Source organism: Umbelopsis ramanniana, assembly GCF_025399195.1.
Source record: "Umbelopsis ramanniana AG unplaced genomic scaffold K450scaffold_27, whole genome shotgun sequence".
NCBI lineage: Eukaryota > Fungi > Mucoromycota > Umbelopsidomycetes > Umbelopsidales > Umbelopsidaceae > Umbelopsis > Umbelopsis ramanniana.
The window spans coordinates 172,906-188,356 of NW_026252113.1; the positions used below are offsets into that span (position 1 = coordinate 172,906).

At 42.3% G+C, this 15,451-nt stretch overlaps 7 protein-coding genes across 7 annotated transcripts; 4 read left to right on the top strand and 3 right to left on the bottom strand.

Annotated features, from left to right (window-relative positions):
• Positions 1 to 131: 131 nt before the first annotated feature.
• Positions 132 to 788, bottom strand: K450DRAFT_241046 (uncharacterized protein). The gene has a single exon (XM_051589028.1). It carries the CDS (start codon positions 550 to 552, stop codon positions 346 to 348), a length of 207 nt encoding a protein of 68 aa, XP_051444692.1. The 5' UTR covers positions 553 to 788; the 3' UTR covers positions 132 to 345.
• On the bottom strand, positions 789 to 2,998 carry K450DRAFT_241051 (uncharacterized protein). The gene is made up of 4 exons (XM_051589029.1): positions 2,848 to 2,998; positions 2,698 to 2,772; positions 2,476 to 2,604; positions 789 to 2,407 (listed from the first exon to the last, which is right to left on the bottom strand). The coding sequence occupies exons 1-4, from the start codon at positions 2,941 to 2,943 to the stop codon at positions 1,025 to 1,027; spliced, it is 1,683 nt and encodes a 560-aa protein (XP_051444693.1). The 5' UTR covers positions 2,944 to 2,998; the 3' UTR covers positions 789 to 1,024.
• Positions 2,999 to 3,963: 965 nt separating this feature from the next.
• Positions 3,964 to 6,025, top strand: K450DRAFT_241054 (uncharacterized protein). The gene is made up of 5 exons (XM_051589030.1): positions 3,964 to 4,199; positions 4,598 to 4,981; positions 5,041 to 5,292; positions 5,363 to 5,481; positions 5,551 to 6,025. The coding sequence occupies exons 1-5, from the start codon at positions 4,047 to 4,049 to the stop codon at positions 5,621 to 5,623; spliced, it is 981 nt and encodes a 326-aa protein (XP_051444694.1). The 5' UTR covers positions 3,964 to 4,046; the 3' UTR covers positions 5,624 to 6,025.
• On the top strand, positions 5,539 to 6,025 carry K450DRAFT_241056 (uncharacterized protein). Its single transcript, XM_051589031.1, has one exon. It carries the CDS (start codon positions 5,695 to 5,697, stop codon positions 5,926 to 5,928), a length of 234 nt encoding a protein of 77 aa, XP_051444695.1. The 5' UTR covers positions 5,539 to 5,694; the 3' UTR covers positions 5,929 to 6,025.
• Position 6,026: 1 nt separating this feature from the next.
• On the bottom strand, positions 6,027 to 8,694 carry K450DRAFT_241059 (uncharacterized protein). The gene is made up of 4 exons (XM_051589032.1): positions 7,249 to 8,694; positions 7,161 to 7,184; positions 6,853 to 7,090; positions 6,027 to 6,778 (listed from the first exon to the last, which is right to left on the bottom strand). The coding sequence occupies exons 1-4, from the start codon at positions 8,410 to 8,412 to the stop codon at positions 6,183 to 6,185; spliced, it is 2,022 nt and encodes a 673-aa protein (XP_051444696.1). The 5' UTR covers positions 8,413 to 8,694; the 3' UTR covers positions 6,027 to 6,182.
• An 810-nt stretch (positions 8,695 to 9,504) lies between these two features.
• K450DRAFT_241062 (uncharacterized protein) lies at positions 9,505 to 12,336 on the top strand. Its single transcript, XM_051589033.1, has 13 exons — positions 9,505 to 9,617; positions 9,688 to 9,753; positions 9,826 to 9,928; positions 10,006 to 10,202; positions 10,262 to 10,349; positions 10,418 to 10,523; positions 10,591 to 10,731; positions 10,805 to 11,066; positions 11,126 to 11,179; positions 11,246 to 11,361; positions 11,430 to 11,548; positions 11,623 to 12,046; positions 12,113 to 12,336. Exons 1-13 carry the CDS (start codon positions 9,530 to 9,532, stop codon positions 12,251 to 12,253), a joined length of 1,905 nt encoding a protein of 634 aa, XP_051444697.1. The 5' UTR covers positions 9,505 to 9,529; the 3' UTR covers positions 12,254 to 12,336.
• Positions 12,337 to 12,340: 4 nt separating this feature from the next.
• On the top strand, positions 12,341 to 15,407 carry K450DRAFT_241065 (uncharacterized protein). The gene is made up of 8 exons (XM_051589034.1): positions 12,341 to 12,730; positions 12,801 to 12,999; positions 13,065 to 13,496; positions 13,557 to 13,988; positions 14,048 to 14,307; positions 14,373 to 14,541; positions 14,609 to 14,823; positions 14,893 to 15,407. Exons 1-8 carry the CDS (start codon positions 12,359 to 12,361, stop codon positions 15,169 to 15,171), a joined length of 2,358 nt encoding a protein of 785 aa, XP_051444698.1. The 5' UTR covers positions 12,341 to 12,358; the 3' UTR covers positions 15,172 to 15,407.
• The last annotated feature ends 44 nt before the right edge of the window (positions 15,408 to 15,451 follow it).

Below are 15,451 nucleotides of genomic sequence, written 5' to 3' on the forward strand. Positions count from 1 at the left end.
ACGAGACGTAAGTTGTTCAGTTGATGTGCGGATCAGCGCATTTGTTTGGCATTTATTGACGTGCTCTGATATTATATAGGGAATATAAGCCAGAAATTGAACGACTGATACAAGAAAAGGCAAGTCGGAATGGACAATCAATTGTAATGAATGACTGTGTATGATGTGTCGACTAACACCAATTATAGCAAGAGAAGGAGGAACAGCATCGACAGCAGCAGTTGTCAAAGTTGATGAACGATATGAAGGTTTCCAAGGGTACTGAGGTACCGATGGATTCGGGTTCAAGTAAGTAGACGGAGTCTGTAGCATTATTCCTTATCACATTACTCATGGGTGTTTATTTCAATAGAACGAATGGAGGATGAAGAATGGGAAGAGGAAGACGAAGAGGAGTACGGGGATGAGGAAGACGAAGGCGAAGAGTCTGACGACGACGAACAAGGTACGTGACCTGCAAGGTTCAAATGGATGCCATTCATGCAAGTAGACTGATTCCACCATCGTTCTTAGAAAACACTTTACTAGGCGCCAGTCGATTCCCTCCCTCATCAAGCCAACGGCAGAACGATGCAAAGTTCAAGGCTTGGCTCGATCAAGCCAACCAACCCTCCATGAACTAATTCATCCGCTGTCTTCACTTATATAGACTATTTTGTACGGCGTTCATCCTTTACCAATGGAGCATATCAAAAGATGGATCAAAAACAGTATGAGCTGCATTCTGCGATTTTGTAAAATAAAGGAAAAAATAAAATAAAAGGTGTTGTAAATCCCAAACGTAAAAGAATGTGCAAGATGTAGGGTAGATTACTATGTCAATCATCGTTGACATGATGGTTAAAAGACATTGTTGATATTTGGATGGATTTAGATTTTTCGGAAAAAGAAACCGGCAAATGTGTGAGTGTGAAAGGAAAGAGGAAGCAAGTGAGATGGAATGAAGAGTCTACAAAATACAGAGGGTGTGTGCAAGGTTGTGTGAAGAAAAAAATGAGGGAGGAAACATGCGTGAAAAGTCTCCTCATTCTATACACCATAGTTCAAGTTTCTCAACAACCGGGCTATCCTTGGACGGTTTTGTTTGAGCTCTGGAAATTTGACGAGCTAGATCCAAATCATCCTGATCAATCATAAGCACCAGTTCATCGTCCTCATCCTTGTATTGCAGACGCAGCATGGATGATACATCGAACTTCTCGTGAATTTTCTCCAGCAGACCATGGAAAGAAATATAGGCTGATACAACCAACATCCGCGTGTCCCTATAGTGTACCTTAATTTTGATCTTGGGGCCCGATGTTTGGCTAGACACTGAGGACGGGCCCGGTGGTCTATTAATGGGTGACTGACTCATGCTTTCACGGTACGAGTAATAGGGGCCAAGACCGTCGTTTCCTTGACTACCAGCCTTATCAACACTCATTTCCCTCAGTTGCTCATAGACACCATTTAACTCATCTTCGAGTTGTTGACTGGTATTATTTCCATATCTTGTATCATTTTCATCCACAAGGCCGCCATGGCGTACAGGCATTGGTGGTACAGGTGGGGGTGAGTAATGGGGGTTTGTTTTTTGACTGCGTGAGGAATTCCGTGCGCTGGAGTTGGAAAAGCGATCTTCATGGTTGGATTCGAATCCACTGTCGATCCTGCGACCATCCGAATATTGAGCTGCAAATTTTTGATTTGATCCGTACGAGGAAGTAGACATAGTGGTGGCTGAGGGCGGCGAGTTATCGTCATCCGTTGTACCAACACTGGAATCTTTCCGTGTACGAGGCGAATACTGCCGCTGCGGTGATTGTTGACGGTAAGATGCCTGTGGTGTGGTAGGTCTTTCTGATATTGATAATGGTGATCGTCGATAATAATTTGTAGGAGTAGTTTTTGGTGAGTTCATATCCATAGGGGATCGTTCGATGCTCTCGGTTCGCTGTGGTAAATAGCCGGTTGTAGGTGGGCTTTCTTGGAAAGGAGTGGTTCTGCCATAGGCTCGTGGTGGCGGTTGGCGGGTGGAAAATTTATTTTGGCCAAGCAGAATGGAATTATTTCGTTTGATTGCAGCAGCAGGAGGATTTATCTTGCCTAATCCAAACTTTTCTGCGGCTGACAAAAGGTCGGCGCTTTGTGGACCACGAAGTCGACTTTCTGGTGGGCGAAACAGAACACCGGGGGGTATCGAAAACACAGAGTAGCCTTTGCCACGATCAAGCACAGCTTGGTCAATGACTTCATGTTCCTCTGTCATTTTATCCTTTTGAGCTAGATAAAGGTCGGTCAAGCCATCATTCATCTTTTGCAAATAGAGGCGGCAGATACCGCGATTGAAGAGAACTTCGCATGAATAGAGTCGAAAAGACAGTCCGAGTTGAGTGTAATTGATGATCTGATTTCCTCTTAATTTCTGTATGCGCAGACGATGAGGCTTATGTACATGGTTGTGGAACAAAGGCTTATAATACGGCCACTTACAGCATACGCATCGTCAAAATCTTGCATGGCAGCTTCCATATCTCCCATGATGAAGTGAGATACACCTTTTTGAAAGTATACTACAGCAAAGTATTGATCAAGCCGGAGGGCCTTATTGTAAGCGGCAAGCTTTGCAAGAGAAAAAAAAAATGGGTTAGTGGATTTAGTGGATGGGTTCAAATTTCTTCGACGCATGGATAAACAAAAATATCGAACGCTTACAGCTCTTTGGTGATCGTCCAGCGTCGCAAAGATTAAGCCAATATTGAAATGCATTTTGGCATTATCAGCCAAACTCTAGAAAAGCGTAACATAGATTTAGAACGGCAGTACAGGAAAGCAGCGGTCCAATGTTGGAATGTTTCAATTTACGATGAAGGTGCTTAATGCAGTGTCATAATCCTGATTGTCGAAAGCAACACAAGCGTTGTTCCATTGTTCCAACTCAAACTGTGAAAGTAATTTCATAAATTGTTAGAGATTGAAAGTTGTTCGTCTAGCAAGACAGGCTCTTGGGTCTCCATATGTTGTTTTTTTTCTCTCAGCTTTTGTCTCAGTGCAAATACAAACTGGGAACAAAAATAAGGAGAGGAATTTTCAAGCATGCGTGAAAACGTACCTTGAGAGCCATTGCACTTTGAAGCGCTTCAGTACCTCGAAAGTAAAGGTGGGTTATATAGTGTTCAAAGGAGTGGAAGAAGAGAAGTTAGAGCAAGTGCAGCGAATCAAAAGTTCATGGAAAAAATGAGCACGGCTTATTATTTTGGCGCCAATTTGGCTTTGGTGGTACAGATTTTCGCTGGCCCTCATTGGGTCGGATTTTTTAACGCTCACTTGAACGTGCGCTCTAACAAAAGCATCTCCCTTAGAACTAACGCCGGCCGTTATTCATGAATTGACTACGTGCTTTCGTGTTGTATGATCTTCCTGTGAAAGGGCAACTTCTAGGCTCGCCATTAAAAGAACCATCAGCCAAATGATCGGCCACTTTAGCCACTGTTTCAGATCGTAGTGGTGGGATCTTGTGTGAATTCTACCCAACGATATTAACAATGCTTTAAACCCTGAACAAAAAAAACCAGGATGAATGGTAAAGAAATGTACAAATGCATTGTTGCATGTCGGAGACAGCTGGATATAATACTATGATCCGCTGCTGGCCCTCAAAACTCTACTATATACCACTGATTCAGGTAAAATTACCATAGTCAATGTAAATTACTGGAAATCTCTCTGGATAGGAGCGGTCCATTCGATACTACCCACAGGAAATCTGAATCTCCCATGGTACATAATACGCAAATCAGTGAATCATGTATGAAAAACACGTTCTAGTCCAAAGATTATGATCAAAAGTTCATAGTCAAAAGTTCATGGCCTTCGCATATAAATCCAACATAATATGTTCCAATTCATTTGAAAAGAACCCCAAAGTTATTAAAGTTGTAATAGTGCAAATACGGAGGCTCTAGCGTCTTTCCGCGAACAGCCGAGAAATTTTGCCATGGAAATTCTTGTGACGTTTTTACGATTCATGACTGTGACGTCACTAAGAAACTTTCTGCCCTTCAATGCTTCCGTCGCCTGCAGCATCAGCACCGCCTTTCCCCAAAAATCCCACCATGAGCACTCTGACCGATGTCGCAGACGTTGATACCTGGATCACAACGCTTTCTGATTGCAAACAACTCCCAGAATCCGACATTGAAAGGCTCTGTGAGAAGGTGAGCAAAGGAGCATGGTCCATGACCAGATCTAGCTGTTGAGGCTGGTTTTGTTATTTGCATTACGATAAAAACCCAAGCATCCCAACCACTACGCCTGCTACCCAATGTATACGCCCGTTTACAAACCATGTTTGAAGACTGATTCCACCTCACCGGTATAGCCGAAATGCTAAGTAAAACGACTTGAACCTGCATCATCGCATTCCGCTTTATTATTATTATTATTATTTTTCATTCTCGCGTGATGCCCAACGACCACATCAGATTACCAAATGTGTAACCAACGAACCATCTCTCCGATAATAACCCAACACCTCGACGGTCTTTTCATTCCTCTTATCACTGTTCTACATTTACTAATTGATACTTCCTCTCACGGCAAATTTCCAATCCAGGCTCGTGAAATTTTAAAAGAGGAATCCAACGTTCAACCCGTGCGCAGTCCAGTGACAGTGTGTGGTGACATCCACGGCCAATTCCATGACCTTATTGAATTGTTCAAGATCGGTGGTAACTCTCCTGACACAAATTATTTGTTCATGGGTGATTACGTCGATCGTGGTTATTACTCTGTTGAAACTGTCACCTTGCTAGTTGCTCTCAAGGTTCGATACAAAGACCGTGTTACCATTCTTCGTGGTAACCACGAATCACGACAAATCACCCAAGTGTATGGTTTCTATGATGAATGTCTTCGAAAGTACGGTAGTGCTAATGTTTGGAAGATGTTCACGGATCTTTTCGATTATTTACCCCTCACCGCATTGATTGAGGATCAGGTATGTCTCCCTTCTAACGTATTTGCATGTACCGTGATTTAATCTCCCCTCTCGTTCAGATCTTCTGTCTTCATGGCGGTCTATCTCCATCAATTGATACTCTTGATCAGATCCGTAATCTTGATCGAGTGCAAGAAGTGCCTCATGAGGGCCCAATGTGCGATTTGCTTTGGTCAGATCCTGATGATCGCTGCGGTTGGGGAATATCACCCCGTGGAGCCGGTTACACTTTCGGTCAAGATATCTCAGAAACGTTTAATCATAATAACGGTTTGACGCTGGTTGCCAGAGCACATCAACTTGTGATGGAGGTAGGCTTCGGTATTCCATCTGTGGGAACCTTATTGCGCATAACTAATATGTCTACATGTACTCCTATAGGGTTATAACTGGTGCCAGGATCGTAATGTTGTGACCATCTTCAGTGCTCCTAATTATTGCTACCGCTGCGGTAATCAAGCTGCCATCATGGAAATTGACGAGCACTTGAAATACACATTGTAAGTTTTCTTTGTCAACCCACGTTTGTCGTGACTCGATCAACCATGCTCATTTTTTCTTTTCTGTAGCCTACAATTTGATCCTGCACCCAGACGCGGAGAGCCGCAAGTTACAAGGAGAACACCAGACTATTTTCTGTAAAAAAGTTTGTTTTATTTTTTTCTGTTACTTTTTTCCCTTCATTTTTTTTTTCTTTTTTTGTTTGAGAGAGGATGGGTTGCTGCGTCTCCCGCCATGTCAAAAATGGGACTATGCTATTTTCTTTTTCTTTCTCCAATGTTTTCATACTCTTTATCGTCGAACGCCGTCCCTTTCTGCATCAAGGATATATTCTCTACAACGCGCGCTGTCTCCGTTCTCTTCTAGTCTTTGTATTTTCCTCCACCTGTGAACCCAGACTTCTTTCTACAAATACCTCCTCTGCTGTCCTTGGGATACTCTCTTAAATGAAATCACAAAAAAAACTTCACATACTAATCGCTGTGTCTACTTGCCATTGTTCATGAATGAGATATTACTGTGAAACGGGATAGGTACCAATTCTTTTTCTTGGTGCAATGTGGGATACATTGAAACAATGTTTATTCTACAATGATTTTGAAACAATGGGACCAGGAACAGAATGGATATCTTTTTAAGCTAATGTACATATTTCGACTCTTGTGTCTTTTTTACTTTTACGTTGTTTACAAATCAATCACTACTTCCATATGAAACTCTTTGCCCAGTCCATGAGGCCAGGCTGAGCAGCTGGGGTATTGGATCGTAAGGATGTGTTTGGAGTTTGCCTGGGAGTTTGCTGTGGAGTTCCACTGGCCAACGTGGCTTGATACTTGAATTCCTCATCCTCTTCGGCAACAGGGGTGAGCATATTGTTGTACGAGTAATCGTTGCGAGCTGGCTCATGTCGCCAATCGTACCCGGCTTCCTTGTCTACTTCATGAATGCCAGAGTCCAGTCGATTATCATCATTTGGTCGGGAGTAATAGAATATATACACGAGGATAAATAGTAGAATGATGAAGACCCAGCCGCCTAAAATAATGCATAGAACGGCAATAGGTCCTAGGCTGGGGGCAGCATTGGTATCGCTGAGAATGGCCACCAATACCGACGTCCAGAGAATGCATGTAAATGAAGCAGTACGGAAATAGTTGATTTTGTCCACATAGCACGGCCGGGTTTTGATGTTATAACATATCATTGTCAGCAAGATGGTAATGGATAAGATGGCTCGCATGCGGTTTTGATTGGTAGTCGATTCGACTAGCAAAAAATTGATAGCCAACAGTAGACCTGAAAAATAGATATACATGAGACATGTCCTTCAGACTACATCCTCTAGCCGTCATTTCAAAAAAGTCTCTTACCCATATTCTTAATGAAGGCAATACCAATTGATTTGAAGGCGATTTCATTATGATGTGGTATGCGCTCGTAACTTGTCAGGAAGATGGTCATGAGGAAGTATGCTGCAATATAACCGGTCAGAGATAGCCACAGGTATGTTTGTTGATTGATGTTATCCGCATGGCACCGAAGGGTATTGGTATAGGATGCCGTAGGGACATTCAACGACTGACAAGCTGCTGAGCTCACGAAGGTGGTCTAAAAGGACGCATAGTATAAGTTTAGTTGCTGTCATCGGTGAACACATCACCGCATTCAAAACACTTACCAAGACAGGGATGTACATCAAACTCTGTAAAAGCAAATAATGAATATGCAAAATAGATGACAATGCGACAAAAATATGTATTACTCACCACAACAGGGATGCACCAATGCACCCATTGGTTTGGTAGACGATATGGTCTCCAGGTGTTGACGCCGTGTACGGTCACAGCTACAAGTAATCCAAGGCAGGTAACAGCAAATGTGGTCCACACAGTGTAAGTATACCAGGTTGGGGTTCTCATATCCGGCATAAGACCACCGGCATTTAAGACCAGAGATACAAAGTACTCGAATTTAGACTGTTGTGCTTGACTTGAACTGGATTCTGACATGGCACCAAAGGAATTGACTGTCATTAAGTCTCTCAATGGGAAAGTCAATAACTGGAAGAACTCGATGATGAGGATAACGATTTGGATCCAATTGGACCACATCTTTCGGTCCCAGTCTGTAAACCGTGTCTTGTAGACGGCGTTCATATGAGCATCGTCGCTACCAAAAAGTTCCTTACGCTCCTTATAGTAGAAGCGTTGTCTTGTCACTAGAAACATATTGATGCAAAGGACTACAACGAAGAGGGAAGCTTGTAGGAAGCCAGATGTACTTGAAGAAGGTACTGCACTTGCAGTTCCGATGAGTATGATAAAAGCCACAATGAAAAGAATGAGGCATATGATGGAAAATAGATGATGAAATTTATGGGCCAGGACCTTTCGATGTTCGTGGGATAGAGGAACGCTGTTGGGAAAAGACCCTGATGTGACACCAGACGCTGAAGACACCGTAGCCGGGGTGATGGAACGATCTCGCGTGCTGTTATGACGACTTGGCGGTCCAGCAGAAGCAGATCGTGGATACACTCCATCTACAGAGTTTGCAGAGTATCCTAAATCCTCCGTGTTGTTCTTATGTCCATGAACAACGCTATTCCAAAGCACGACCAAGAGCCCCACTACCGGTATTTTGAACACCGCTTGTACCTGCTGCCGTATATTCTCCACAAGCTGATCGATTTCTTTTTGGTGTTCCAGACGCTCTTCTCTACGCTGCTGTGGGGGTATTTTGTGCCATTCCGTGAACCAGAAATAAAATGCGAACGATGCTATCAAAGCAACAATAATGGAGAAAAAGAGGATAATGGAAATTAGATCACTGGCTGGGTGATCGGCCGTTGAATTTTGTTGCTGGTAGGAAGCGAATCCTATCAAGCTACTATTAGCAGTCGTAGCAGTGGTGGTAGAATTTGAACTCATTTTGACATGCAATGAGGAATGCTGTGAAAATGTTCCCGTTCAGAAGTTGAAATAACAGTAAACTCTATACAGGCTGTATCTTTGACAGAGCAGCTCAGGGAAGGTATAATGAAGCTATGCGGAGAGTTTCTTCTGAGAGGGGTGGTCAAAAGATATGAAAACGAAAGAACAGCGTTGATGAAGAGGTGGAAAAGATGTGGTTCTCTTTTTCAATTGAGGAAGCTTGAGCTTGTAAATTTAACTAGCTTTGTCGATGGCTATATGATAAAATTTCCATACTGGGCGAATGTTTTTGTTGTTGTGAGGAAGCCATTATTGAAGTCTTCCGATTTAGCTATTTTCCAGACCGCCTATCCTAGTTTTGTGTGAGAGCTATTACATCCTGCGAATCTTTACTGTTCATTATCATGCAGTAAGAAAGTCATACAACGTGATTTGAAAAACGGCTGCTGTTTGCCACCTCAAGATGATCGGTAAAGTAGCCAAATAACAAACCTTTTGAATTGTGTCTTGTTTTTCGATGAATCAAAATATACGCAAGTGATCTGTTTTTTGAGCTTTTTATTCGGAGCTAAACGTTTCAAATTGTTGCTACATTTACTCGTCTATTAAAATGCGTTATATCCAGCAAGTGCCTAGATAGAAAAAGCGTATTGCAACGCTAGTAGTATCGGGAATTGGAACGTTATAAAGCATTATCAGGCATTCTTACTATACACAATCATATGAGCATCTCGCTCAATAACCATGGGGACTCACATGAATGGTTGGATACGCTTGATATCGCAGTGCATCAAAAAAGAAATGCCCTTGGGATATCCAGCAACTTGCAGAGATGTCTTGTCTGAAGAAAAGAATCATAACGAAGAGCGGGCAAGATACCAAAAATTGGCTTTTATAGGTCATTGCTCATATTAACAAGGAATACAAGTGATATCAAATAGTGTAAAAGGAACAGTGCACGTATTTTACACGACATTAAGCGTGGTTCCTTGCAAATCAATTTTGAGGTAAAGCTATGCTGCAAGGAAGTGACTGTCATTCAATTATTCGATTTCAACATTTGGAAATAATAACCACTTTGCGAAATTCCGTTTTACTTGAATCAGCGTGCAACATGGTCACCGTTAACGATCAAGCCCAAAATGAGAATAATAAGCGCCCTCTCGAAGACAATACTGCTCCTGAAGTAGCTGAGAACGATGGTACGTTACGAGAATCTTTCCACCGTCAAAATGCTCAGCCAACCTGCTCACCGCTTTTCTCCTGAATCAGACGATGGTGACATTGGTCCTATGATGCCACCTCCTGTAGAAGAAACTCCAAAAAAGAAAAAGAGAGGTAAAGCTACTTACATAAAGCACACTCAATAATGCCATCCCACTGACATTTATCTAAATCCCTTTCTCGCAGTCCTACCTCACGAGCAGATCTACCTTAGTCGCTTACCTACCTCCGATATGTACGAGAAGAGCTACATGCACCGTGATATTCTCAACTTCATTGCTGTTACAAAGTATGTGGTTCTTTAAACAGGAGATGCATCAACGCTGTTACAGTAGAACAACACTAATGATGACCTGGGTTTTGCAGAAACGACTTCATAATTACTACTTCCCAAGATGGACACCTCAAATTTTGGAAGAAAACCGCTTCCGGTATTGAGTTTGTAAAGCACTATCGTTCCCATTTATCGAATGTGAATGGCATCAACATCTCGGCAGACAATGAGCTGCTTGCGACTATTTCTGAAGACAAGTCGATGAAAGTATACGATGTTACGCAGTTTGGTAAGTTCTAGTGAATACACAAGATACCGTAGGTATTCGCAACTCTAACATGTTCTCAGATATGATTAACATGATCAAATTTGACTTCACGCCAAAATGTGTTTGTTGGATCCATCAAAAGGGTCAAGCCCAGGCCCTGATCGCAGTGTAAGTATTCTTCCATAATACGATTTTGGAGACACGATTTATGCTTACCTTCATGAATGCAATAACAGCGCCGACAAAGACAGCTCCAACGTTCATATATTTGATGGGCGTGGTGATGGAAAACCCATACACACAATCTCAACACTTCACAGTCACCCAGTACATCTTATGACCGTAAGCAATAGTTGTTATCCTTTTTTATATCAAAAAAATGTTCCCTGGCTAATTTCATTATATTCAGTTTAATGCTCGATTTAATACGGTGATTTCGGTGGATACGTCGGGTATGTTGGAATATTGGGAACCAGAAGAACCCTTTGATCTACCAAAGAATGTGAACTTTGAGTACAAAGCAGAAACTGATTTATACGACTTTAAAAAGGTGAGTGTAAAAAGGCATATTCCTTTATGGAAAGTGTTCCAGCATCTTCTTTTATTGACGCTCGAATACCTAGTCCAAGTCAGTACCAACGTCCATTGTATTGTCGAACGACGGCTTGAAGTTTGTCACCATGAGCATGCCAGACAGACAAGTTCGTATATTCAAATTTTTGAATGGCAAAGTCTTCCGCAAGTATGATGAGTCGCTCAAGACAATAACGGAGATGCAACAAGCCGGCACTAGTGTCAGAAAACTGGATGACATGGAGTTTGGACGTCGTTTAGCTGTTGATAAGGAGCTGGAGAAGTCACCACAGGCACAACATATCAATGCTGGTAACTAACCTTTCCATAGCAGCCGAAAATGAAAAACTTTACTGACCTTTAAACTTTAGTTTTTGATGAGAGCGGCAACTTCATTATATATCCTACTATGTTGGGCATAAAAGGTAACGAATCGAGTAGTGGCATTTGTAGTGGATCACGATCAACAATACTTACCTCGTTCGCTGCAGTCGTTAATTCAGTGACCAACAAAGTAGCTCGATTGATTGGAGAATCGGAGACACATAGATTTTTAAATATGGCCTTGTACCAAGGAGCTCCTAGAAAGAAGGGTATCATGACTTTGGTAAGCGGATGAAGATGTGGCAATATGATACACCACACATGAGATTTACCCCAATATTTTTTTTTCAGGCAATGGCAGCATCTGATAACCAAGCTTTGAGAGAAACAGAAGAACTTGACCCAACTCTGTTCACAACCGCCTTTAAACGAAACCGATTCTTCATGTTCACACAACGGGAACCAAATGCGTACGTATCTGTTGCTAGGCTTGCTGATAGTCGCGGTTTTCCCATATCTAATCATTACCATTCATCATTTACAGGTATGACGATTCCAAGGGCGATCGTGATGTTTTCAACGAAAAACCTTCCCGAGAAGAACAAACCGTTGCTACAACTCAAGCGAAGCAACAGCAATTGGGCTCAACGGCGGTGTTGCGTACTACAGCAGGAGATATTCACATTCGACTCTTCCCAGAATATGCAAACAAAGCTGTTGAGAATTTTGTCACGCACGCTAAGAACGGCTATTATGACAACTTGATCTTCCACAGAGTCATCAAAGGTTTCATGGTGCAAACTGGTGATCCTTTCGGGGATGGTACTGGAGGCGAATCCATTTGGGGAGACGATTTTGAGGATGAATTCCACCGTGACTTACGACACGATCGACCATATACTGTGAGCATGGCAAATGCTGGACCAAATACGAATGCCTCACAATTCTTCATCACCGTTGTACCCACAGTAAGTGTTGACATTTTGCATACTGATACTCTATGAATGTGTTTATTAATGCCGAGCGTTTCGCAGCCATGGCTGGATAATAAGCACACAATCTTTGGAAGAGCAACAGCCGGTATGGATGTGATCCATGCTATAGAGAACTGCAAGACCGACAAAAGTGATAAACCTTTAGACGACATAAAAATCATCAATATTGAAGTGCATTAAATTTGGCAGTTTTGAAATTTTCCAATAAAAACGCGCACTGCAAATTTCTTTATGTCCAAAGGAGCAGAGCCATTACCACCTTGTGACTTATTCTCCTCCTTCGTCATGTCCAGTTCATTCTCGCCTAGAGTGGCAGCCCCTAATTTATCGCGAAGAAATACTGGTAACCAGCAAGCAGATCATTCTCCTGTCACTATAGGCTCTCCCTCGCTTGACCGCCATGCCGCGCGCTTCTCTCGCGGTTCCAATCAGGAGGAAGCAGATAGGCAAAGTCGACGCATTTCCGCTCGCGAGACGCTGTTACGACGAGTGTCTGGTCGCTCATCTGTCACTGGAACCGAAGCCACCGGTATTGATGAGAGAAAGGCGGCACGACCTTTGGAAATTCTCACCAATGCTCCTAAACTACCGCAATCACTTACCAACGAACAAATGTACTCCAATTTCGAAGAATGGATGAAAATGTGCACTGATAATGTAAGGACCGCTCTGACACTATGGGCCGCCCGTATTGGAGTCAATAATACTAAATGTTCAATTTATATAGAAAATCAATGCAACCAATAGCTGGAACTTTGCTCTGATTGATTACTTCCATGAAATGACATTTTTAAAAGACGGCGACTCTATCAACTTTCAAAAGGCTTCATGTACTTTGGATGGTTGCGTTAAAATTTATACATCACGCGTTGACTCTGTAGCTTCAGAGACTGGTAAACTCCTTAGCGGATTAGCGAATAGCGCAAGTAAGTTGAAAATATCGACCGCTTTATAGCAGATTGTCTGCTCAATGTATTGATCTATGGTACAGACGTAGCCCAAGATGACGAAGACGGCGATGGAGAAGATGATACAGAACGAAGAACCAAGAAAAAATCAAATCGCTCAGAAACCACGCTTGTCAAAGACTTTTCTTCTATCAAAGTGAAGAAGCTTGATCTCGACTTTACCGTCGATCCATTGTTTAAAAAGACTTCGGCAGATTTTGATGAGGGTGGAGCACGAGGCCTCCTACTCAATAATCTTACCGTGGATCGTGGTGGAAAAATTATTTTTGACGCATCAGATGCGTTTGCGGATCCCGAAGACGAAGATGAAGTACCTACACCGGACCTCAAAGAGAAACAAGCAAGTAAAGACAACGATGAAGGCGACCAACCACTTGTAGACGCGATGGATATTGAATCAACAGAAGCTGAAAAGAAAGAAGATGATACTAAAATTGAAGTGTCTCATCTAAAAGGTGAATTAGTGATATAGGCGCTTCCGCCAGCTTCATAGCCATGCTAACCAAAAATTACAGCCAAACTCCCTTCGCTCGAGGAACTATCCATCCTTGAAATTTCCCCTTCCTTACGCGAATTCGAATTTTCTTCATCTAATGCTCTGGATATTCCAGCGGCGAAATCGAACAACGAAGATACAAATCCTGACAATTCACAAGAAATGGAGCCTGATCAAGAGTACCCTCAGGGAGGGAATAACGACATAGACGATGTTTTTAACGACATTGATAACGACCAGGAACAGGAGCCAGATGCAAACCAAGAGGAATCACAATTAGGTGGCTTCTTCGAGCCTGCTAACCCCGGAACCGACGCTGCCACGGTTCGGACGTATGAAATGGCCATGAACCCAGACGTACAGACCGATATGTTTAGTTACTTTGATTCAGCTTTTATGCGGAATTGGGCTGGCCCGGAACATTGGAAGCTCAGACGACCCGTTAGCAAAGGTATGATAGATACTTTTCAGATGTGAAGTTTGACATTAAGTTAATGGTTTTGTTTGTAGTGGCGAAAGAGTCAACTGAACAGGGCGTAGAAGAAGGCGATGAAACTCAAAAAGGAAAGAAGAAGCCAAAAGTAGTTTTTGAGATTGACTTTCTCAACTCTGAGGATATCAACGAAGAGGAATTGTTTGCAAATGATAAGAAGGGATCTATCACTATGCCAGTGAAACGGGATATGAAGAATTCAAAACACCTGTTGCCAGACGACATGCACTTTTCATCAAAGCAGCTACTTCATTACTTTTTGAAGCCTGATCATTCAGTAAGTGACACGTTGTATCATCGATGCTAATTATACTTCTATTTCTCATCCTTTGCTCTCCCTAGTTCCGGAAACGAAAGCAATCAGAGACTACAGCCACCGTTTCAAACGACCCGATCGATGGAAATGTTCAGCCAGATGAACCGGATGCACAGTACTGGGCTCAAGAGGAGGAGATGGCAATCGACGATGGCAATCTGACTCAGGCGGATCTATCTTTTGCTGGAGATCAAAGTATGTACCGACTTGGGAGCAAAATGTGTGGCAGCATCGTTCTATGTACTCATTACGGTTTTGATAGCTATTTTGACAGCAGTTGAGGATACGACGTTCTTGCAAGACGCCTTTGATGAAATTAACGATGCTGAAATGGACAAGGTGTATGGTGATGAACTCATTACAAATCATCGGTTGAAAAAGATAAAGCCTATCTATGTGAATTATGCCAAAACCGCTAAGCGAGTTGATGTTCGTCGCCTCAAAGACAATCTATGGAAGACACTAAAAACTGAACCGGTACGTATACCTTTTAGCTCTCTCTATATAGCATAATCGGGATAATTCATTAATATTCATTCAACAAAGGTGGATGAGGAATCTTTGTTGCCTGAGCCTTCAAATGCGCTGAGCGAAGGAACCGAAGATGCCATTAAGGGCGAACACAAGTTTTCAGAAGTCATCCATAACCTGAAGAAGGAATACTCTGAGAAATCCATGAAAGACATTTCAGTGCCTTTCTGTTTTATCTGCTTGTTGCATCTTGCCAATGAGAAAAAGCTAAAGATCAGCAATGAAGCTGACCCGGAAGAGCTCTTTGATGCTATGGGTTCAGGCTTAAAAGACCTTATCGTGGTCCAGGATTGAACAACCCAGTATCCTTTTTGTAGATAACAACAGACTGTATAATTTTCACCATCATCATTTTGCCGCGCTTTTCCCCTGTACTACTAATGTAGAATTCGTTCTTATTACTTCAATGTGTCATTGTCTTAAACAAACTAAATACATAATGACGATGGCTTCAAAGTACCATAGTGATGGCATCATTCAGAACGAGCAAATCTTTTCAAATTGATTGGCTGAATTGCTGTAGTTTTTCCCCCCAAAATTGCACATTACATAATGCGGGCTGCTGTGTTTGACA

Excerpts from the sequence above, each read along its gene's own strand:
- K450DRAFT_241065 (XM_051589034.1), top strand. The coding sequence starts at position 12,359 with ATGTCCAGTTCATTCTCGCCTAGAGTGGCAGCCCCTAATTTATCGCGA. Across the intron at positions 13,000-13,064 it reads CGGATTAGCGAATAGCGCAA|ACGTAGCCCAAGATGACGAA; the intron begins GTAAGTTGAAAA and ends TCTATGGTACAG. Across the intron at positions 14,308-14,372 it reads TTTTGAAGCCTGATCATTCA|TTCCGGAAACGAAAGCAATC; the intron begins GTAAGTGACACG and ends TGCTCTCCCTAG.
- K450DRAFT_241051 (XM_051589029.1), bottom strand. The coding sequence starts at position 2,943 with ATGAAATTACTTTCACAGTTTGAGTTGGAACAATGGAACAACGCTTGT. Across the intron at positions 2,773-2,847 it reads CTGCATTAAGCACCTTCATC|AGTTTGGCTGATAATGCCAA; the intron begins GTAAATTGAAAC and ends ACGCTTTTCTAG. Across the intron at positions 2,408-2,475 it reads ATTTTGACGATGCGTATGCT|AAATTAAGAGGAAATCAGAT; the intron begins GTAAGTGGCCGT and ends CTGCGCATACAG.
- K450DRAFT_241062 (XM_051589033.1), top strand. The coding sequence starts at position 9,530 with ATGGTCACCGTTAACGATCAAGCCCAAAATGAGAATAATAAGCGCCCT. Across the intron at positions 10,203-10,261 it reads ATACGATGTTACGCAGTTTG|ATATGATTAACATGATCAAA; the intron begins GTAAGTTCTAGT and ends ACATGTTCTCAG. Across the intron at positions 10,732-10,804 it reads ATTTATACGACTTTAAAAAG|TCCAAGTCAGTACCAACGTC; the intron begins GTGAGTGTAAAA and ends TCGAATACCTAG.
- K450DRAFT_241054 (XM_051589030.1), top strand. The coding sequence starts at position 4,047 with ATGCTTCCGTCGCCTGCAGCATCAGCACCGCCTTTCCCCAAAAATCCC. Across the intron at positions 4,200-4,597 it reads TTGAAAGGCTCTGTGAGAAG|GCTCGTGAAATTTTAAAAGA; the intron begins GTGAGCAAAGGA and ends TTTCCAATCCAG. Across the intron at positions 4,982-5,040 it reads CCGCATTGATTGAGGATCAG|ATCTTCTGTCTTCATGGCGG; the intron begins GTATGTCTCCCT and ends CCTCTCGTTCAG.
- K450DRAFT_241046 (XM_051589028.1), bottom strand. The coding sequence starts at position 552 with ATGAGGGAGGGAATCGACTGGCGCCTAGTAAAGTGTTTTCTAAGAACG.
- K450DRAFT_241056 (XM_051589031.1), top strand. The coding sequence starts at position 5,695 with ATGGGTTGCTGCGTCTCCCGCCATGTCAAAAATGGGACTATGCTATTT.
- K450DRAFT_241059 (XM_051589032.1), bottom strand. The coding sequence starts at position 8,412 with ATGAGTTCAAATTCTACCACCACTGCTACGACTGCTAATAGTAGCTTG. Across the intron at positions 7,185-7,248 it reads ATTGGTGCATCCCTGTTGTG|AGTTTGATGTACATCCCTGT; the intron begins GTGAGTAATACA and ends TTGCTTTTACAG. Across the intron at positions 7,091-7,160 it reads TGATGTACATCCCTGTCTTG|ACCACCTTCGTGAGCTCAGC; the intron begins GTAAGTGTTTTG and ends GCGTCCTTTTAG.